This window comes from Leopardus geoffroyi, chromosome A1, assembly GCF_018350155.1.
Source record: "Leopardus geoffroyi isolate Oge1 chromosome A1, O.geoffroyi_Oge1_pat1.0, whole genome shotgun sequence".
In the NCBI taxonomy this organism is placed as follows: domain Eukaryota; kingdom Metazoa; phylum Chordata; class Mammalia; order Carnivora; family Felidae; genus Leopardus; species Leopardus geoffroyi.
Genome location: NC_059326.1, coordinates 94,708,055 through 94,731,241, shown reverse-complemented (window position 1 = coordinate 94,731,241; position 23,187 = coordinate 94,708,055). Strand labels below are relative to the sequence as shown.

At 38.5% G+C, this 23,187-nt stretch overlaps 1 protein-coding gene across 9 annotated transcripts in view; it reads right to left on the bottom strand.

Annotated features, from left to right (window-relative positions):
• COMMD10 (COMM domain containing 10) overlaps positions 1-23,187 on the bottom strand; it is a 314,502-nt gene that overhangs the window by 92,771 nt on the left and 198,544 nt on the right. For 3 of the 9 annotated variants that reach the window (XM_045486380.1, XM_045486289.1, XM_045486371.1), the window contains exons 6-7: positions 5,653-5,712; positions 5,104-5,513 (exon numbers count right to left, since the gene is read on the bottom strand). In XM_045486380.1, the coding sequence (XP_045342336.1) occupies positions 5,442-5,513; positions 5,653-5,712 (132 nt within the window). In that variant the 3' untranslated portion in view covers positions 5,104-5,441. Of the gene's footprint in view, positions 1-701; positions 2,305-2,788; positions 4,699-5,086; positions 5,514-5,652; positions 5,713-23,187 lie in introns of those variants that run through there. The other 6 variants (XM_045486362.1, XM_045486313.1, XM_045486389.1 and 3 more) reach the window with 6 other exon arrangements.

The window sequence follows — 23,187 nt, the reverse complement described above, 5'->3', positions numbered from 1 at the left end:
CCGGGGAAGCACAGCAGAAGGCACGAGTCTGCAAATTTTTCCTACAAAGAGCTGTGTAGTAAATGCGTTAGGCTTTCTGGGTCAGGTACTCTTTTGTGACTACTCATCTCTGCTTCTATAGTGCAAAAGCAGTCAGAGACGACACGATTCCATGTAAACAAAAGAGCACGGCTGTTGTTTTAGCCATCCAATACACTCTAACAAATTACTATGCAGTTAGATGTTTATTCATTTATTTATAGATTAAAATTTATTTTTAAATCTTGTTTTTTTTTTTATTTTTGAGACAGAGACAGAGCATGAGCAGGGGAGGGGCAGAGAGAGAGGGAGACACAGAATCCGAAGCTGGCTCCAGGCTCTGAGCCATCAGCACAGAACCCGACACGGGGCTCGAACTCATGGACTGTGACATCATGATCTGAGCTGAAGTCAGACGCTTAACCAACTGAGCCACCCAGGCACCCCTAATTAAAAAATTTTTAATGTTTATTTAGTTTTGAGAGGGCGGTGGAGGGGCAGAGAGAGAGGGAGACAGAATCCAAAACAGGTTCCCGGCTCCCAGCTGTCAGCACTGAGCCTGACGTGGGGCTCGAACTCATGAACCGTGAGATCATGACCTGAGCTAAAGTCAGATGCTTAACTGACTGAGCCATCCAGGCGTCCCCTACAGTTAGAAGTTTAAATCAATACACATTTATTACCTCACAATTACCATGTAGACTCCTTCATGTAGACTCTCACAAGGCTGCAACCACGGTCAGTTAGGACTGTGTTCTCATCCACAGGCTTGACTGGGGAAGAATCCACTTCCTAGTGCACTCAGGTTGTCTGTAGATTTATTTCCTTGCAGCTGTAGGGCTGAGGGCCTTGGGCCTCGACTTCTTATTGGCTACTGGTCAGCTCCTAGAGGTCACCCACAGTTCCCTGCCACATGGCTCTGTCGACAGCCCCTCTTACAACATGGCAGCTTGTTTCTTCAAAGCCGAGAAGGGAGAAAATCTCTACAGTGAGTTTGGTAGCATGACAGAATTTTACATAACATAACCATCCTGGGGGTGACATACCATTTCTTTGCCATATTTGAGTGGTTAGGAGCCTGTAACAGGTGATGTTCACACTCAAGGATAGAGGATTATAGTGAAATGTGAATACCAAAAGGCAGGGGTCACTGGGAGCCTGTCCACTAGAGCTTTGTTCCAATAAAACTTGATAAAAACAAGTGGTGGGTGGAACATAGTTTGTTGAGCCCTGGAATAGTGAATAAGGTGTAGAAGACGTTCTTTAAGGTAAGAGGGAGAAATTCATAGAATAGAGTCAGAGCAAAAGACTGGTCAGAGCCAGAAGGGCTTTGTAGAAAGAGAGTCCCAGAAAAATAAAAAATTCAGATTCCAGACCCATCCCATAATACACTGACTATGGGAAATTACTATTTTTATAATAATATATAATTTTATAATAAAACTGGAAAATATATCTATATACTTTTTACATAATCCCACCCCTAGTAACCAATGCTAATATAATGACAGATGTAGTGTTGGGGTTACAGATATAAAAATATGCACCAATGAGTTCTTTAGTATGTTAAAAAACTGGAAATAGTCTAAATGTCCAACAACAGATTGGCTAACTAGAGAAAGTATAGCTCATGCACATGGTGGGCTATAATATACATTAAAATTACGTTTTAGATAAAGGACAGGAAAAATGCTCTTGTAGAATGTTACATAAGCAAAGCAAAGTACGAAATGGTATTTATGGCATTATTCCAATGTATTAGGAAAGGAAGAAAAAAGAGAAAAAAGGAATGAGAAAGATATAAGGGTAGGAAAAAAACTCACTTCAATAAAATCTACCAAAATGTCATTTTAACAGCCATTCTGGATGATAAGATTCTATAATTTTATGTTACCTCTTTATTATTTTTGTTTTTTCCTAATTCAAAATAATTACAAATTATGACTGGAGAACTTCAGATATTATTTGCAGTAGGTGTAAAAATATCGCGTTGGTTCCTTTCTATTTGTATTCAATACTCATGCCAAGCAGTCACACGAGAATGCTAAGAGGTTTCAGTTCCCATTTGTCCTTACACCCATCTTATTTCTGTGAAAAAGTAGCATGTATTTAATATTGCTTGGGAATGATATTTTCTTTGACCTGTGTATCGTAACGATGGTGTTACCTTAAGGAATGAAAGGATCCGCAATTAAATACATTTCAGGAAGGGGCGCCTGGGTAGTTCAGTCGGTGAAGCATCTGACTTCGGCTCAGGTCATGATCTCGCAGTTCATGGGTTCGAGCCCCATACTGGGTTGTGTGCTGACAGCTTGGAGCCTGGAGCCTGCTTCAGATTCTGTCTCTGTCTCTCTCTCTCTCTCAAATAAATAAACGTTAAAAATTATTTTGAAAATATATTTCAGGAAGAAATTATCTTCTCAGTTGGAATTACACCTTCTACTTGTCCTTTCTTCAATGTCTTTGGTCAGACTTTCTTGTACAAGACTCACGGAGAGAAAACTACCTACTACATTTTTGTACAGGTTTAGATATACTCTTTAGAGAGCATAAAAGCAGGTCTTTTAGGGAGCGTAAAATGAGCTACTAATCGAGAATTTCATTTTGGAATGTCACATTTAATTTAGGTACCTACACTGGGAGTTAAATTGGCCATTAAACCAATGAAAACTTCTACCTAGCCATATGGTCACTGTCAGGAAGGCCTAACAAATTTAACTTGAGATGATGTATATTTTGTTGCATATAAGAAGTCTGAAAGAATATTTACCAAAATGTTTAAGCAGTCAGGTAGTTCCCTCTGGAAATGGCAGAACACAGCATAAAAAAATAAGGCGGCTCCCATAAGCTGGATATGGAAATAAAGGCCATTATATTATAAATATGTCTTCCTGATATCTTATCAATGGAAGTTAAAGTTAAAAAAACTTTTCAAATTAATCAACTACGGACAGCAACTATAAATTACTTTCTGACATAATCCAAACTCCCAATTCTAAGCAACATTATAGCACACATAAATAAAGGCATAAATTCCATATATTGAACATTTATTTGAAAGACCTCAACACTTGTATTATGCAGATGCATTTAATCCTGATGGCTCTGTTTGTTTAGCCACAGGACATTTCTGAAATCAAATTCCTTCATATGAACAAAGTTGTGCTTACAGGCACTTGGGTGGCTCAGTCAGTTAAATGTCCGGCTCTTGACTTCGGCTCAGGTCATGATCTCATGGTTTGTGAGTTTGAGTCCCACAATGAGTTCTAGGCTGACAGCATGGAGCCTGCTTGGGATTCTCTCTCTCCCTTTCTCTCTGCCCCTCCCCCGCTCATGCTCTCTCTCAAAATAAATAAATAAACTTAAAAAAATAATTATACAGAAAGTCATGCTTGACTCAAATTAATCTCTAAGTCTCTATCATTTTCTCCTCTCCTCCTCTCCCTCTGTCTCTCTGGAAACAACACAGAACAGATATTTCCAGATATTTCATTTCATAAAAAATCCAACTGATAGTATTGCTTTTATAGGCAACCATACTCACATTTATATATAGTCAAAGCATGAAACACTGTGGACTTCAACTAATTCTAAAAGATAAAAATTTTATTGACTAAAATTAATTAACATATTTACAGAAATAAAGTGTCAAAGGTATCTGTTTCAAAATTTTAAGGATACCCATATTTCACACTCACTACAATTATTTTTACTTACGATCTGAATCTGTCTTCCATACTATGAAGTGAGTCATTATTAACTTGCAGTACAAAGAGCACAAAAACCTAGACTATTATTAAATCATTACACTCAGAGAAAAAATTAAAGTGCACAGAGAAGCTCACACTGGAATCAACTGATGTACCACAACCAGCTGTAGTTTAAATTTCTCTCCTATGTTACTTCCCAACCAAACATACTCATTATATTCAAGGAAAAAGGAAGTATCTGATTGCATTTGGTTCTGTTCTTGCTTTTGTTAATATAAATAGCTGCGTTCTGTATTCCGAGGTACACATTATACTTTGCATCCATGGACTATCCACGAACCCTCCTTGATACATAAAGGTGTCATCAAAAATGTAAAAAATAAACAGGTCAGGCAATAAAGCAAAAACAAGACAATAAAAACAGTATGGTATTTACTGCTGTTTCCTTTATTTTTTTTCCCTTAAAATTTAAAAAATGTTTTTATTTATTTTTGAGAGAGACGGACAGAGCATGAGCAGGGGAGTGGCAGAGAGAGAGGGAAACACAGAATCCCAAAGCAGGCTCCAGGCTCTGAGCTGTCAGCAGAGAGCCCGACGCAGGGCTCGAACTCCCAAACTGTGAGATCATGACCTGAGCGGAAATCGGAGGCTTAACCAAATGAGCCACCCAAGCACCCCTATTGCTGCTTCCTTTAAAGCAAAAGTATTCTTAACAACTGTTTGCTGCTGGTTCAAAGAACGAGGGGATGTGTCCTAGAAGCTCTGGAAACGATGATCTCCCTTGGCGGTTATTTCTCTCAGAAGTGATAAGCCGGGTAATTTACAAGAAGAAAGCTACTGAATCCTTCTGAAAACACAACCTGGCAGTCTGTCTTCAGGGCGGAATGATGAGGTGGCAAGAGTGTGATGGGGAAACCAGTCTTCGAGAACATCACGTCAGGGAATCCAGCTGTGCTTGTATGGTCTCCAGCTATTTATAAAGATAAAACAAGAGAACAAGTTGCTGAAAGCAGAGAAATGCTATGTAGGTTTGTTCAGAAACTTGCAAATAGAAGGGAAAGAATGGCAGTGGCAACCGTGCATATTAAATCCATTTACACAGCAACAGATGAAGCACGCAGAAAAGTTTTCTTCTTATGTGAAGATATTACAATTCACGCCTGCAATTTAAGTTGCAAATTTGTAAAGGAGGATTTCTAAACATGGTTTGGAGTGTCTGGGTGGCTTAGTCAGTTAAGCATCCGACTTGGCTCAGGTCATGGCCTCACAGTTTGTGAGTTTGAGCCCCACATAAGGCTCTGTGCTGATGGCTCGGAGCCTGGAGCCTGCTTCAGATTCTGTGTCTCCCTCTCTCTCTTTGCCCCACCACTCGTTCTCTCTCTCTCTCTCAAAAATAAAAAAAAAATACACTTAAAAAAAAGGGTAAATACAGTTTTAAATATACTCAGCTGTTTTAATTTAAGTGATCACTACACAAGATTTTTGAAGGTGGGGAAGAGGAGGAGGGGGAGTACATTTCCCTGGATTACAAAGTCAGTATTTGTAAAGAAACATAACATGCACTCAAAGTTAAATCTTTACAGGCTTGGCACCTCCCTTTTTCCTTGGGCCCAGAATTAAAATATTTAATGTTAAATTATAAAGTGCCAGTGTGGCTAGGTACCACATAGTTCATTCCTTAATGCTTTACATTAAAGTAATAATCCTATTGCCTTAATTAAAACCATTTCCACTTTCTTCCTGATTTAGGCTGTCAGATTCTCTCCATCTCCGCAAAGCTTCCTGCTGTGAAACATAAGGTGTTTACAAGAGATGTTTAAAGAACTTAGCGCCATAATAGGGCATTTAAAAATAAGGATTCATAAAAATGAAGGAAACATTATGCAAAACCCCACACAGCAGAAATTATTTGAAAAATACAGACCTTGTTATAGAAATCAAACAACTCCTGGTGACTGAATTCCACAAGAACTTTCTCCATGCTCTGCAAGGAAGAACAAGAAAGAAGAAAGAATTCAGTTGTACGCAATTTGCATTGCGTTTTTTTTTTTCCTTTCTCTCTCTGGCTGGCCCCAGAAGATGCCCTATTATTCTCTGAGTGGTTTAAAAAAAAAAACAAAACAAAACACTCACCTGCTCTACTCAACCCCACCGTTCCTAGAACTCACAGCTGCACTTAATAATGCTCCACTTTTAGCAAAAGGTTTCAACTCTAGAGGGACATCTGTTCTTTAAAGTTGACTCCACAGAGGTTAATAAAATATAAGCCGGCAAGAGAACAATTTCATTATCTTTTTTTTTCTAGACCGAGATACGTGAGATTGTATTTCATTTTTCTCAGCAGTCCATTTGAAATCGAGTAAATACCATCACACAAAGACATTGGAGGCGGCACGTCTGATTGAACTCATCTAGGCATTAATGCCTCCCGTCAGCACAGCTGCTGCCTCTACGCATTAATCTAGCAGTTATGATCTTAACATGCTGAGATGGTTACCTTTCCTAATGTACGGACTCAGCAAAAGTTCGCAATTAACATGACAGCTTCAAAGCGGAGACTGAAACACGCTCCTTCCTTTTGCTCCAGACGTGACGGGGAACCTTCCTGGGTGCTGTGGGCACCAAGGAATACTGTGCACGTACGTGTGATGGTGCAGCAAAGCGCAGCGGTAATCCAGCCCACCCCAACCTACTTTTGGTTCGTTTTGTAAACTGAGGCATCACTTTGAGTAGTTTCTGAAGATCGGCTAAACATGTCTTTATTTTTATTTGTTTTTAATTTAAATTCAAGTTAGTTAACAAACAGTGTAGTCTTGGTTTCAGGAGAACCCAGTGATTCCTCTCTTACATAAGACACCCCGTGCTCATCGCAAAAAGTGCCCTTTTAATGCCCATCACGCATTTAGCTCATCCCCCACCTCCTCTGCAACAACCCTTAGTTTGTTCTCTGTACTTAAGAGTCTCTTATGATTTGTCTCTTTACTCAAGGTGCCTTTGGGAAGTGAAAGTTAATAAGGAGAGAAAGCCAAGAACGTGCTACCCGCTCTGACCAGACTGGCACCAGGGAAGGCACCTGGGTGGCTCAGTTAGCTAAGTGACTGACTTCAGCTCAGGTCTTGATCTCACTGTTCAAGGGTTCGAGCCCCGTGTCGGGCTCTATGCTGACAGCTTGGAGCCTGGAGCCTGCTTCAGATTCTATGTCTCCCTCTCTCTCTGCCCCTCCCCGCTCGTGCTCTTTCTCTCTCTCTCTCTCTCTCTCAAAAACAAATAACATTAAAAACAAACAAACAAACCCAAAAACAGGCACCAGGAACTGAAGAACTGGACAAATGTTGAAAACGATATTAATTCATGTACTTAATCGCTTATGATCATTTCCAACATTCTCTTAATTCTACTTCTCAGTTTCTATGGCTACTTTTTTTCCCTTTGTTTTATCTATTGGCTTTTTTTTTCCTGATTTCTTTTTTTAAGTTTATTTACTTACTTATTTATTTTGAAAGAGACAGAGACAGCACAAGCAGGGTAGGGGCAGAGAGAAGGAGAGAAAGAGAATCCCAAGCAGGCTCTGTTCTGCCAGCACAGAACCTGATGCAGGGCTCAAGCTCGCAAACCATGAGACCATGATCTGAGCCAAAACCAAGAGTCAGAGGCTCAACCAAGTCAGCCACCGAGGCATCCCGGTTTTAAGGATTTCCATTTCTGTTGACAAAGCCAGCATTTTCAAAACAAGTTCACTCCAGCACACCCCAGGAGAGTCGATGGGGCTATCTTCAGATACAGCATTTCCTTTTTCAAAAAAGCCAAGGTACCGGGGCGCCTGGGTGGCTCAGTCGGTTGAGCGTCCGACTTCAGCTCAGGTCACGATCTCGAGCTCCATGAGTTCGAGCCCCACGTCAGGCTCTGGGCTGATAGCTCAGAGCCTGGAGCCTGCTTCCGATTCTGTGTCTCCCTCTCTCTCTGCCTGTCCCCCGTTCATGCTCTGTCTCTCTCTGTCTCAAAAATAAATAAATGTTAAAAAAAAAAAAAAAGAAAAAGCCAAGGCACAGAGGATCAAATTCCACACTTCTTCCTTTTCTCTTGTAACACCTACTAAAATAGTTAAACTTTAAAATGAATAAGGACACAAAGCTGCTTTAAAGCCTCATCCTTTAAATGATTAAAAAAAAAAAAAGTAGTAGGCTAACTGCCACACATCATTAAACCCCAAAGGTTGAGATCAGCATTATCTAGCAGTGCTGTATTTCTTTCCAGCAGTTAAAGCGAGAGGGCAGGCCTCAGTTTACCCTATGGAAAATCAAGGCAAGTTCATTACTCTCTCCACAATCCAAATGTTAGGAGGGACTGAAGACTGAATTAGTATGTGAACAAGTGATTTGCTGTATGGATACTTACAGGTAGTGGTCAAGCTAGGTTCTTGTTTCCTGAATTTTGCTTTGTTTCAAGGCAGTGTTTTTCTAAAATGTTACACGGAGGAAAGGGAAGGAAGGCAACTTTGAAAACATACTTCTTGAAATAACAATAGCTAAAATGATGTGTGTACATACACACACACATGTGAGTATGTGTATGTATGTATACATATATGTATACATTGGGAGAGATATGTATATATTGTCTTGGTTTATTGAAATACTTAGCCCCAAGAAGGGAAAATGCTGATACCTGAGATAAAATATGCAAAGAACTTATACTGATGTCTGGTAGATATAATCACTGGTAGCCATTATCATTATCATTTCCCATTCAACCTGCAATGATTTAGGGAAGACCAGGAGAATTCTGGAGAATACAGGAATGGTTTTAAGTGTTGCATATCTATGTGTATAGAGATTATCCTTAGAATTTGAGAAGCTATATTTACCCAAGGGGTGGCCAAGGGCAGTTGTTTTAGGGGGGGTCATGATGGAATTTAGTTGTGTAGGACAAAAAGGAAAGGGGGGCTGGCGAAAACTCAATTCCATAATGTCATGCTCTGACATGAACTTCATGGAGTCCAAGAATTCTAAATTTAAATCTTTCCTTCTGGGACATTACTGAAGGTATATTATCACAAAAAGAGCATAGGTCGCATCTATTTAATAGTTTGAGAGCTTTATTTACGACATTAAATTTCGGTATATGGCCCATGGCCTCCATTTTTACTCATGCTTGAGGTCCCACACATATTAGGAACAGGTGTGGTCAAATCTTTCCTTGGACCATGACATTTTTTCTGAGGAAAACACACTCTGAGCTTTATTTGAGAATATAATTAGAAAGTCACAAATGTGCTTTATCAAACCACAATCAACTCTCTACCTGCACTGCTCATTCTGCAGGGAATGTATGGAAGATTCTTTTCACTAAGGAAGCATGTTTTCAAACAACTTCTCTTTAGTTTCATGTCTGGTCACAAATCAGTGGCAGTCCAGACCCAACAAAAATGTAAGAAATATATTAAGTTAAATGTCAGTCCAATTATTGGTATTTCAGGGGTGCTTGTGCTTGGATTGTCTAGCTCTGTAAACACTCCAAGACTTTGACTCAACTCATGGTTCATTAATATCTTTGTTAAGGCAAGAAGAGAAAATGAAACTGAAATTCAAAAACGCCATCTCAGCTATCAGTAGCAACTCTAACAACAGGCTTTCAGAAGGACTATGTAGAAAATCCTGGCTACTGTAGTTTTATAGGCTGTATTTGACAATGAGTTTAAATATCCATGTGTTTCCTGTCTATCACTGTCAATAGATAATGAGACTTGACTATTTGGTCCTATTTTTTTTTCCCCCTAAGGAGTCAGAAAGATAGTCTGGATAATAAAAAGTAGCCTGTTATGTCATAGTAAATAAGAAGAGAAATATCTTTGTGACATAAAACTACAGTGGCAAATAATCACAATGCACTGTCATCTTGTCAATCATATACGGTAAGTATTTTAAACTTGAACTACGTATCTCTAAATCACACATGTGTATTTTTCATATGTGTGCATATATATATATATATACACATCTTTAGATAGTACTGTGCCTCACTTTTTACATAGTCAAATGTTTAGGAAAAAGTTTATGAGAACATTATATCCCCATTCTTCCAGTAATTAGATACAAAAGATATTTACATATAAGGCAAACTATATTTTAAGTTAGAAGAATTTAAAAAAATGATAATTCTAACAGTTTATACTGTCTTCCAGAGGAATATAATAACTAGGTAAGTACTAAAAATTATTTCTGGAAGGGCTTTTCATTGCTTGTGTGTTTAACAGGCCTATCAATGGATACTGCTATTATCCAGGATAGCTCATGGGTAACATTTACTAGATTTGGTGGAAAAAAAAAAAAAGAAGTAAATTCAGACATAAAGGAAGAAAATGACAGTAATACAATAATAGTAGGGGACTTTAGCAACCCACTTACTTCGATGGATAGATCATCTAGACAGAAAATCAATAAGAAACACTGGCCTTAAACAACACATTACATCAGATGGACTTAACTGACATATAAAACATTCTACCCCAAAACAGAATACATATTCTTCTGAAGTGCACATGGAACATGCTGTAGGAAAGGTTACATGTTAGGTCACAAAACAAGTCTTAATAAATTTAAGAAGACTGAAATCATATCAAGCATCTTTTCCTACCATAATGGTATGAAAATAAAATCAATGACAAGAAGAGAACTGGAAAAACCACAACATGTGGAGGCTAAACAACATGATAATAAACAAACAATGAGACAACAGAGAAAGAATAAATAAATACCATGAGACAAATAAAGATGGGAACACAACAGTTCAAAATCTATGGGACACAGGAAAAGTACTTTAAGAGGGAAGTTTATGGCAATACACACCCATCCTAAGAAACAAGAAAAAATTTAAGACAATCTAACCTTACACCTAAAGGAACTAGAAAGAGAACAAGCAAAACCCAAAGTTAGTAGAAGGAAGAAAATAATAAATATCAAAGTGGAAATACATGAAATAGAGACAAAAAAAAATCAATGAAACTAAGAGCTGGTTCTTTGAAAAGACAAACAAAATTGTTAAACTTTAAAATTTTTTTTTTTTCAACGTTTATTTATTTTTGGGACAGAGAGAGACAGAGCATGAACGGGGGAGGGGCAGAGAGAGAGGGAGACACAGAATCGGAAACAGGCTCCAGGCTCCAAGCCATCAGCCCAGAGCCTGACGCGGGGCTCGAACTCACGGACCGCAAGATCGTGACCTGGCTGAAGTCGGACGCTTAACCGACTGCGCCACCCAGGCGCCCCAAAAATTGTTAAACTTTTAGCCAGACTCCTCAAGAAAAAAAAAGAGAGGGCCCAAATAAATAAAATCAGAAAGGGGAGAAATTACAACCAATTCTGCAGAAATACATAAGACACTACTACAAACAATTATATGCCAAAAAATGGGATAACCTAGAACAAATGGGTAAATTCCTAGAAACATACAATCTTCCAGGACTCAGTCCAGAAGAAATAGAAAATGTTGACTCATGACTAGTATTGAAATTCAATCAGTAAAAAAATAAACAAAACAAAAAAAACCTCCCTAGAAACAAAAGTCCAGGACCTGATAGCTTCACAGGTGAATTCTACTAAATATTTAAAGAAGAGTTAATGCCTACCCTTCTCAAACTATTCCAAGAAAAGGAAGAAGGAATGCTTCCAGACAATGCTTCTGTGAGGCCAGCATTACCCACATACTAAAATCAGACAAAGCCACCATAAAAAAAGAACACTACAGGCCATTATCCCTGAGGAACATTGATACAAAAATCCTCAACATATTAGCAACTGATTTTAACCATACATTAAAAGGGTCACATGCCATGGTCAGGTAGAACTTATACCCAGAATGCAAAGATGGTTGAACATCACCAATTAATCAGTGTGGTACACCACACTAACAAAAAAGGATAAAAATCATATGATCATCTCAATAGGTGCAGGAGATGTATTAGATAAAATTCAACATATATGTATGATAAAAAGTCCCAACAGAGTGGATACAGAGGGAATGTACCTATGATAGACCCACAGTAAACATCTTACTCAGTGGTGAAAAGCTGATAGCTTTTCCTCTTAAGATCAGTAAAAGCCAAGGATGCCACTCTAGCCACTTTTATTCAACACAGTATTAGAAGTTCTAGCCAAAGTATTTGTACAAGAAAAAGGAATAAAAAGCATCCAAATTGAAAAAGAAGACGTAAAACTGTCACTATTAGCAGATGACATGATACAAAATATATAGAACCTTAATAAAAGACTCCACCAAAAAACTATTAGAGCTAATAAATTCAATAAAGTTGAAGGATACAAAATTAACATATATAAGTCTGTATATACAACATACATAAATGTAATTGTATAACTTACGTAATATATATAAATTGTAATCTATACAATTACAACAAAATATCAGAGGGGCACCTCGGTGGCTCAGTTGGTTAAGCATCCAACTTGGGCACAGGACATGATCTCACAGTTTGTGAGTTCAAGCCCTGCATTGGGCCCTGTGCGGACAGCTCAGAGCCTGGGGCCTACTTCAGATTCTGTGGCTCTCTCTCTTTCTCTCTGCTCCTCCCCTGCTTGTGCTCTATCACTCTCAACAATAAATAGTAATAAAAAAAATAATACAACAAAATAACAGAAAGAGAAATTTAAAAAACAATACTATTCACAATCGCTTCAAAAGGAATAAAATACCTAGTAATAAATCTAATCAAGGAGGTAAAAGAGCTGTACTCTAAGAACTACAACACATTGATGAAAGAAATTGGAAATGACACAAATAAATGTAAAGATGTTCTTGCTCATGGATTGGAAGAAATAACATCATTGAAATGTTATTACCCAAAGCGATCTGCAGGTTCAATGCAATTCCTATCAAAATATCAATGGCACCTTTCACAGAAACAGAACAAACAATCCTAAAATTTATATGGAACCAAAAAAGACCCCAAGTAACTTAAAGCAATCTTGAATAAGAAGAATGGAACTAGAGGTATCACAATCCCAGATATCAAGATATAGTACAAAGCTGTAGTCATCAACCCAGCATGGCAGTGGCACGTAAGTAGACACATACATAAACAGAACGGAGAGGCCAGAAATACTATGCTTGTACAGTCAATTAGTCTTCAAAAAAGGAGTCAAGGGCATACAATAGAGGAAAGACAGTCTCTTCAATAAATGGTGTTGGGGAACCAGGACAACTTCATGTTAAAGAATAAAACTGGACCACCTTCTTACACCATATACAAAAATAAACTCCAAACAGACTAAAGACTTAAATATTAAGACTGAAAATCATAAAACTACCAGGAGAAAACACAGGCAGTAAGCTCTTAGAAATCAGTCTGAGCATTATTATTTTGGCTCTGTCTCCCCATGCAAGGGCAGTAAGAGCAAAAGTAGGCAAATGGGACCACATCAAACTACAAAGATGTTGTATGGTCAAGGAAACCATCAACAACAACAACAAAAAGCAAGCTACTGAGTGAGAGAAGATACTGCAAATGATATAACTGACAATGGGTTAATAACCAAAACATATAAAAAAACTCACACAACCACCAGCAAAACCCCAAACATTATGATTAAACAATGGGAGAGGAACAGAATAGACATTTCTCCAGATGGCCTACAGACGCATGAAAAGATGCTCAACATCACTAGTCATCAGGGAAATGCAAATGAAAACCACAATGAAATACCACCTCACGACTTGTCAGAATGGCTAACAAAAAGACAAGAAACAACAAGTGTTGGTGAGGGTGAGGAGGAAAGGGAACCCTCATGCACTGTTGGTGGAAATATAAATTGGTGCAGCCGCAACAAAAAACAGTATGAAGTTTCCTCAAAAAATTAAAAATAGACCCACCATTTGCTATGGTCTAGTAAATCCAATTCTGGATGTTTATGGAAAAACAAACAAACAAACAAAAAAAACAACCCAACAAAAAACAAGTCACCAATCTGAAGAGATACATTCACACCTATGTTCACTGAACATTATTTATAATAGCCAAGATATGGAAGCAACCTAAATATCCATCAACAGATGAATGGAGAAGATATGGTGTATATATATTCACCAGGGAATATTACTCATAAAAAACAATGAAATCTTGCCTTTTTTGAAAACATGGATGGGCCTAGAGGGTATTATGGTAAGTGAAATAAGACAGAAAGACAGAACAGAAAGACAAATAGTATGTAATTTCACTTATAAGTGGAATATAAAAACTAAAACAAACGAACAAACAGAACAGAAAGAGACTCATAGATACAGAGGACAATCTGGTGATTGCCAGTGGGCAGAGCGGGGAGGGGTAGGTGAAACAGGGATAGGGGATTAAAAGGTACAAAAAACTTTCATTTATAAAATAAGTAAGACATAGGAATACTATGTACAGCATAGGGAACATAGTTAATAATATGTACTAATTATGTATGGTGACAGATGGTAGCTCGATTTATCATGGTGATCACTTTGTAATGTACAAAAAGCGGATCACTAATGTTGTATAACTGAAACTATAGTTGACCCTTGATCAACATGGGGGTTAGGGGTACTGGCCCCCCATGTAGTGGAAAATCCATATGTAACATTTGACTCTGTCAAAACTTAACTACTAATAGCCCACTGTTGGCCAGAAGTTCATTAATGTATATTCTGTAAGTTACATGAGCTATATACTGCTTTTACTTTATATACTATATGTATGTACCATAAAGTAAGCTACAAAAAAGGAAACATTGTTAAGGAAATCACAAGGAAGAGAAAACACATTTACAGTGCTATACTATATTTAAGAAGAAAAATCTGTAGATAAGTGGACCGGCACAGTTCAAACTCATATTGTTCAAGGGTTAACTATAATATAGTATTGCACATCAACTATATGTTAAGAAAAAGAAAATTCACCCTAGGGCTTTAGCTGTAATGGGTAACTCCCAGGAAAACTCTTCATAGAGATGGACCACATACGTCCCACAAAAATTGTTTGGTTGTATGTTTTTATATCATTCCCTTTTCCTGTTAATATGGATAACATTTAATTCCATAAATGTGATTTTATTTATTTATTTATTTATTTATTTATTTATTTATTTATTTAATTTGAGGGAGAGAGAGAGACAGACAGAAAGAGTACACATGAGCAAGGGAGAGGGGCAGAGGGAGAGAGAAAATTCCAAGCAGGCTCCATACTCAGTGTGGCTTGACACTGGGCTCAATTCCACGACCCTGGGATCAAGATCCAAGCCAAAACCAAGAGTTGGATGCTCAACTGACTGAGCCACCCAGACACCCCATACATTGCAGTTGTTTTTCTCACACGAATAAAGAACAGGCTCATGTGGTTATATACATTCTCAAAGTCCTGACACTGGTAACATTTCAAAACACTTTCACCTACATTACCTCGCATTAACTTTAAAATAGTCCAAGGAAGTGGGCATGTCATACAACATGACCCTTTAACAGATGAGGGCACAGAGGCACACTGTGGTAAGAAAGCCACCTAAGGAAAACAACCATGTAACAATGGGCAATGAACTAGAAGAGTCAGAGCTGGAAATTAAGGCCTATTCAGGACTGTTTCTTAATGTGACACAAAATACAGAGAACAGTATCAATAGGTAAATGTCACTAGGAAAAAAAGGGCAGTAATTTATGATAGCCAACTAGGTCAAGATATTATTATACATTCCCTTCCACATAAATGAAGAATTTTTCAAACATAGAAGTGAAGTCGGTAAATAAGACAGTTGTGTGTGTGTGTGTGTGTGTGTTAGTTTGCTTTGTTGCCACTGTTTGGTTGGGAGGAGAGAGGGTGGGTGATTTGTATGGAGTCATCCACACTACTGAATGGTCCCTTTTTTGAGACAAAAGTACCAGTACTCAAGATGTTTTGCAGGCTATTGTAAAAAAATTTTTTTTTAATGTTTACTTATTTTTGAGAGAGACAAAGACAGAATGTGAGTGGGTTAGGGGCAGAGAGAGAGGGAGACACAGAAGCAGAAGTAGGCTCCAGTCTCTGAGCTGTCAACACAGAGCCCGATGAGGGTCTCGAACTCACGAGCTGTGAGATCATGACCTGAGCCAAAGTCGGATGCTCAACCGACTGAGCCACCTAGGTGCCCCTTTGCAGGCTATTATAAATGATACTTGCTCATGTGACAAAAAAGCAGAATAACGTTTTTCTTATTCTACACAATCCTCCTAGATCTTTTTTTTTTTTTAATGTTTATTTATTTTGAGAGGGAGCACGTGCACGCATCAGTGGTGGAAAGGCAGAGAGAGAGGGGGAGAGAGAATCCCAAGCAGGCTCCGCACTGCCAGCCCAGAGCCTGATAAAGGGCTTGATCTCATGACCATGAGATCATGACCTGAGCCAAAATCAAGAGTCAGACACTTAACCGACTGAGCCACCCAAGCACCCCTTGGATCCAACTTTCTGGTTTTATTTCCCACAAGGCCCTCTTGCCACCACCCTCCACCCCTGCCCACCAAAAGACCTCTGTGCTCTAAGCAAACTATTGTACTCATTCTCTCCCCAATATCCTACACTTTCCTGCCGGTTTTTATTCATGTGGTCTCCTCCTTCCAGATGGACTGTACTTCTAAATGGTAAGTCAAGACAAAAAAGCTAAAAGAAAATACATGCAAACTTCTCCATAATCTTGGCATATATAGAGACTCCTTTAAAAAGACATGAAGATATGTGTTAGTTCACAAGTAAGCTGTGAGCAGATATACCAATTCTAAAGAAAGTGACTAATAAATGAAAATATATTAAAATCTAAAACTTCCATTCATCAGGACACATCAAAAGACTAAAAGGTAAGCCACAGAGACTCAATCAAGAATATACAAAAATTACTACAAATTAATGAAAAAAGAGGCAAAACGCCATTGAAAAGTGGACAAGAACATGTACCCAGTCATTGCGTTGTACATCCAAAACTAACACAGAGTTGTGTCAATTATACCTCATTAAGGCAAAAAAGAAAGCCACCTGGGTAGCAGTGTTAGGCTGCAGTGAAGAAAGAAACTATCAGTTCTAGGCACTACATATACATTTACATAATGAGCCACAGAGACAAACTATCATGATGCCAGATGAGATTCTTAAAAGGGACTCCAGCTAATGTGCTGCCCTGGAAACCTGGCTCTGGGGGGAATACAAGTGGGAAAGAAACTAACAATTACAGACAGTCCTCCTCTTGGTAGGTTTCCCGGAAGTTTCCCTGCAGAGAGGGGTACCTCCAGGCTGCTCAAGAGTGCCCTGGCTTGACAGTCTTGCTCTGATTAAAAAAAACAACAACAAAAACAAAAGAAGACAAGAAAAAAGAAAGAAGAAAAAAAAAAAAAAAAAGACAAGAGACTTGATCAGTCACTTCGCAAAAGTTGAAGTCCAAAGAGCCAAAACCACAGTAACACATATTAGTAACCATACTGCTGGAAGGAGTGGAAATCTGTATAATTATTGTGAAAACTTCTTTGGTATAATTTACTAGAGCTGAATATACTCATGCCCCATTACATCCAAATTTATGCCTAAGTATGAGCGTTGTGCTCAATAGAAATGTGCACATTTGGACACCATGAAACAGGTATGAGAACGCTGATAACACCAATATTCAAAAGAACCAAAAAACGGAAGTAACGAGTTTCTTTCAACAGAAGAATGTATAAATCAACTGTAGTACAGCAACAATGCAGACATGAAAATAAACTAGAGCTAAATACGACAGCATGCATGACTCTCAAACATAATGTTAAAAGTCAGAGGAAGGCACAGAAGACACATTGATTGGTTTCATTTATGTGGGGATTTAAAAAACAATAGTAACAAAGGTTTCAGAGACAAACGATTGGGTGGTACAACCATCCAAGCTAGACAAACGATTGGGTGGTACAACCATCCAAGCTATAAAGTAACAAAGCAACAAAGATGTTACCAGAAGTATCTGAATAGTGATCACCTCTGGGTGACTGGAGAAAGGAGGTCATAATTGAGGGGAGGCCATTCTGACATAATGGCAATAATGTATATATTTCTCGATCTTGGTGGTGGGTAAAAGGTGCTTTCTTTTTCTTATGACAAATCACTGTACTCTTTTTCTGTATGTGTGCTATATTTTCCCAGTTAAAAAAAAAAAGAATGGCATTGCTAGGTGTAAAATTCATTCATTCATTCTTACTCAACAAATACGAATTAAAAGCCTACAAGGGTTGTTCTAGGCACTACATATACATTTACATATTGAGCGACAGAGACAAAAATGTCCCACTTTCTAGTTGATGAAGACAGAAAACAAACAAGATTTGTGATAATAATAACGGTAACAATCCATATACATACATGTAGAAATGTCTGTTGGTGTTAAGTGCTAGGAAGAAAAAGCAAGGATAGAGAATGTGTGTTTGGAGGTAGGAGGAGATTCAGTGGTAGGTGGTCAGAAAAGGTCTCACTGAAATGGTGACATCTGAGTTAAGATTTAAAAGAAGTGAGGAAGAAAAAAGACAATTCACAGAGTGGAAGAAAATACTGCAAATCACTATCTAATAAGAGTCTAATACCAAGAATATATAAAGAGCTCTTATAATTCAACAACAAAAAGACAAGCCCAATTAAAAAAATTTTTTTAATGTTTGTTTATTTTTGAGAGAGAGACAGAGACAGAGTGCAAGTGGGAGAGGGGCAGAGAGAGAGGGAGAGACAGAATCTGAAGCAGATTCCAGGCTCTAAGCTCTCAGCACAGAGCCTGACGTGGGGCTCAAACCCACAAACCCAGAGATCATGACCTGAGCTGAAGTCGGATGCTTAATTGACTGAGTGACCCAGGCGCCCCAAGCCCAATTTTAAAAAGGCAAAGGACTGGAACAGACATTTCTTCAAAAAAGGTATGCAAATGGTTAAGTAAGCACATGAAAAGATATTCGACATCCTAAGTCATTAGGGAAATGCAAATCAAAACTGCAATGAGACAGCTCTTCACACTTAGTAAGAAGGATATACGGTAAAACCTTGGATTGGGAGTAACTTGTCCTGTGAGTGTTCCACAAGACGAGCAAACATTTCTGATAAATTTTTTAATTTGATAAATGACTGACGTCTCACAATACAAGTAGTATGTGATGCTGAATGTCACATGATCACAGCTGAGCCAACGGTTTTTGAAATTGACTTTGATATGAGCACTGTGGATTACAACCATGTTTCCGAAATGCACTGTGCTCGCAAACCAAGGTTTTACTGTTATTTTTTTTTTTAAAAACGGGGGGGTGGAGAACAAGTGTTGGTGAGGACACAGGGAAATTGGAATCCACATACATTGCTAGTGAGAATATAGAATGGTGCAGCAGCTGTGGAAAGCACTGGCCATTCCTGAAAAAAGTTAAAGAAAGAATTTCCATATGACCCAGCAATTCCACTCCTGGGCATCCACCTGAAAGGAATAAAAGAGGAATTCAAACAGACACTTGTACACCAATGTTTCCGGGATCTTTTCAACAGTAATTTAAGGTAATATGTTGACCTAATGACAGTTAAGATTTCGATGAAAAGATAGGAGTGGAGGTAAGACCATAAGGAACATAGAGACATTACTCAGAGTAGTACATTCTGTTCATGTTTACTCCTCCATTGACCATCAGTTTAGGCCCTGTTGTGGGCTGAGTTGTGTCTCACCCCAACTCACATTGAAATCCTAACCCCCAGTAACTCAAAATGTAATTGTACATAGTGTTAGTGTCTTACAGAGGTAATTAAGGTAAAATGAGGTCATGTGGATGGGAGCCCAGTCCAACATGACTGGTATCCTTGTAAGAACAGGAAATTAGGACCCAGACACACACACAGAGGGACAACCATGTGAAGACACTGGGGGAAGATGCCATCTACCAGCCAAAGATACGGGCCTTAGAGGAAACCAATCCTAATGACATGGTGACCTCAAAACTTCTCATCTCCAGGCTGTGAGTACATAAATTTGTTTTTTAAGCTACCCAGTCAGATGTACTCTGTTATGGAGGTCCTACCAAACTAAGATAAGCCCCAACACCTCTTTGGGGATGGACAGAAGAGAAGATCTGTCCTCTAAGAACAATGGAAAGCCACTGGAGAGTTTTAAGTATAAAAATTATATGATTACATCTACATATTAACAAGTGCCTTTGGCTTCTATTCCCCTCACTCCCCTGCCTTGGCTTTTCTTTTCTTTTTTCATTTTTTAAAGTTTGTTTGTTTGTTTATCTATAAGGGGGGGGGGCAGCGAGAAGATTTGAAGAAGGAGATAGAGAGAAAGAGAATCCCAAGTAGGCTCTGCACCATCAGTGCAGAACCCAATGCGGGGCTCAAACTCACAAGCTGTGGGACCATGACCTGAGCCAAAAACAAGAGTTGGACGCTTAACTGACTGAGTCACTCAGGCGCTCCATGGCTTTTATTTCTAAATGGAGTTGGCCAAACTGGATGTGAGAAACCAATGCGGAGGCTACTGCATCAGTCCCGGCAAAAGACAGTAATTTGATCTAATGTGATGGCAATGGTGATAAAGAAAAACTTGAGATGTGGATTAGAGGTAGAAGAGACAGTACTTGGTGACAGATTTGAACGGAGGTGTGTGTGTGAAGGAACAATAGTCAGAATGACTCTCAGGTTTCTGGCAAGAGAAAGTGGACAGAGGCAGTGGAGATAAGGAAACTCTAGAGAAGATCTGAAGAAGGAGAGCATCAAAGGGGCAGTTTAGGACACAATTAGCTTGATATGTCTGTGAGACTTCCCTGAAAATAAATGAAATAAGTCTACGAAGCCAAAAAACAGACTTAGGTAAGAGACGTACATTTGATATTTCCATATTATATATTGATATTTAAAACTGCAAGACTGCAGGATGCCCAGCTGGCTCAGTTGGTAAAGCGTGTGACTCTGGATCTCAGGGTTGTGACTTCAAGCCCTATGCTGGGCATGAAGCCTACTTAAAAAACAAAACAAAAAACCCCAGCAAGAGTAGATATGACCGCCCAAGATAAGAATGCTGTATGAGAAGAGAGGCAAGCCTGGGGCGGAAATCTATGGAATTGCAACATTTAGGGTAGGTGGATGTTCCAGAAACAGTAAGTACCAACAGGTCCACAAATGTGTTCTGCGTGGTATGTGGAAATGTATGGTGGGCATACATTTATTATTACATGGATTATTATGTGGATCAAAATAATTTAGTGAGTTAGTATACAGGCAATAAAACTGGGTAGCTTATTTTTAATTTTTTTTTTTTTTTCAACGTTTATTTATTTTTGGGACAGAGAGAGACAGAGCATGAACGGGGGAGGGGCAGAGAGAGAGGGAGAAACAGAATCGGAAACAGGCTCCAGGCTCTGAGCCATCAGCCCAGAGCCCGACGCGGGGCTCGAACTCACGGACCGCGAGATCGTGACCTGGCTGAAGTCGGTCGCTTAACCGACTGCGCCACCCAGGCGCCCCTTGGGTAGCTTATTTTTAAATATGCCTTCAATATTGCATTTTCCAGTAAAACCCATTAAAGTCACTAATATTGTTAAGTAAACACACACAGACTAGAAGATTTACTCTCTTTCTTCCGCCTTATACATATAAGATTACAGCCAAGAACCCACTTAGGAAATTCATTACTTATGTTGCCTAAGCTGGTCTCCTGCATTAAAACCGAACTTAGACTTTCTGCATCCTATCTGAAAAACACCACAAAGTGAAAATCGAAGTGCAAAGATTAAAATTCTGCCAATTTCTTAAAAGAGAAGAAAAATGTATTTGTTTGCCCATTCCTTTTCATTTTTAATTTGTAATCCTGTCTACAAGTACCTGGGTAGTGTTGCACATATCCATTAGCAAAATTCCCATGGAAATAAAATGTAGCGAGGCCTTCAGAGAGGTCTAACTTGATGAAAGCTGACAGTAAAAATATCCTCTGCCTTCCCATTAGTTAGGAATTAGGAACACCTATACATTTTCCAAGAGAGAAGTGCATTAGCCTCTGTACAAATTACCCAAGTAAAAATAGCCTCAAAATAATACAGATATAAACTGGATAAGAGTTAAACCACATTTACAGTGCTTAGCTTTTAAACTTAAGTTGGATATCAGAATTAGAAATGATACAATTAGCTTTTCACCTAGAAAATCAGGAATAAAGAATGCCAGGAAAAGAAAAACTACTAATCGCATGTTCTGACTGATCTAAAAATACTTTTCTAGGTATTTCAAGAGGAAGTTTTCTCCTTTTCAGTTACAGAAATGAAGGGCAAAGATAATATATAAGTATTTCAAGTTCTACTGAATGCTCAATGGGTTTATAGCACATAAATCATTAGGCACCATTTATTTAACAAATATATCTACAGATTATGTTCTACATAACTATATACAATATGTTAATTGTGAATATATTCTAGTATCTCTATTATTACTTGTTGACTATTTTCACTATTATTGTTCAAAAAACCCTGGGGTGTAATTTAAGCTCTCACCACCAAAAGAAAAAAAAAAAAACAACCCATGAAATTCTACTGATACATACAGGCATTAGCCATTTCCGTCACCTGTAATATTCCATCATTCAATAAACATTAGAGAGTGCCAATACAAAGGTAAACAGGAACGTGTATACCCTTGACCAAAGAAAGGTCGTTCTCTAAGCAGGCTGGTTGCCCTTTACAGCTAAGCTCCCAACTACAGGAAGAAGGTACATAGGAGAGAAGGGAGAAAGGGATCCTCTGCCCATCTGTCAGATCCGTGGAATCAATCCTGGCAACCAAAGGGGGTAACAGATGTTACAATGGGCTCTGATTCAGAGGGTGCCAGCTTGAGAAGGGGCAAGCAAAAGCTTGCTGTAGGTGGAGGGAGAGCAAATTTCTACTCTTCTTTGAAGCAGCTTGACTATGTGACCTCCCAAGGTTCTTTTCAGTTCTATGGCTTGACGATGTTGGAACGTGTACCTGACATAAGCAAATTAAGCTAGTGAGCTGAGAATCACAAAATGGTAGTAAGAAAGAGCTTTGGCAATAACCTAGCTCAACCCTTTTGTTCACTAAATGAGGCAGCAGGTCCCACAAAGATGAACTAATACGCAGTATATCATGGTGAGACCAATCGCTGTTCTTTCTGCTTTACTATTATGATAACTCAAGATAAAACTGCACTTTCAAGCTAATTTAAAGAAAACATTTCTCTCCATGAATTTGCACATTTATGTCCCCTGTCTAATTCTACACAGAAATACATAAAAGCTGTTCTGAGAGTACATATTTTGATAAATATGGCTACATAAGGTAATGTTTGTCTTGGTTAAATTAATTAAAAGAAGAAGAAAAAAAAAAAAAAGGGGAGCGCCTGGGTGGCTCGGTCGGTTAAGCATCCCACTTGGGCTCAGGTCATGATCTCACAGTTCTTGAGTTCGAGCCCTGCATC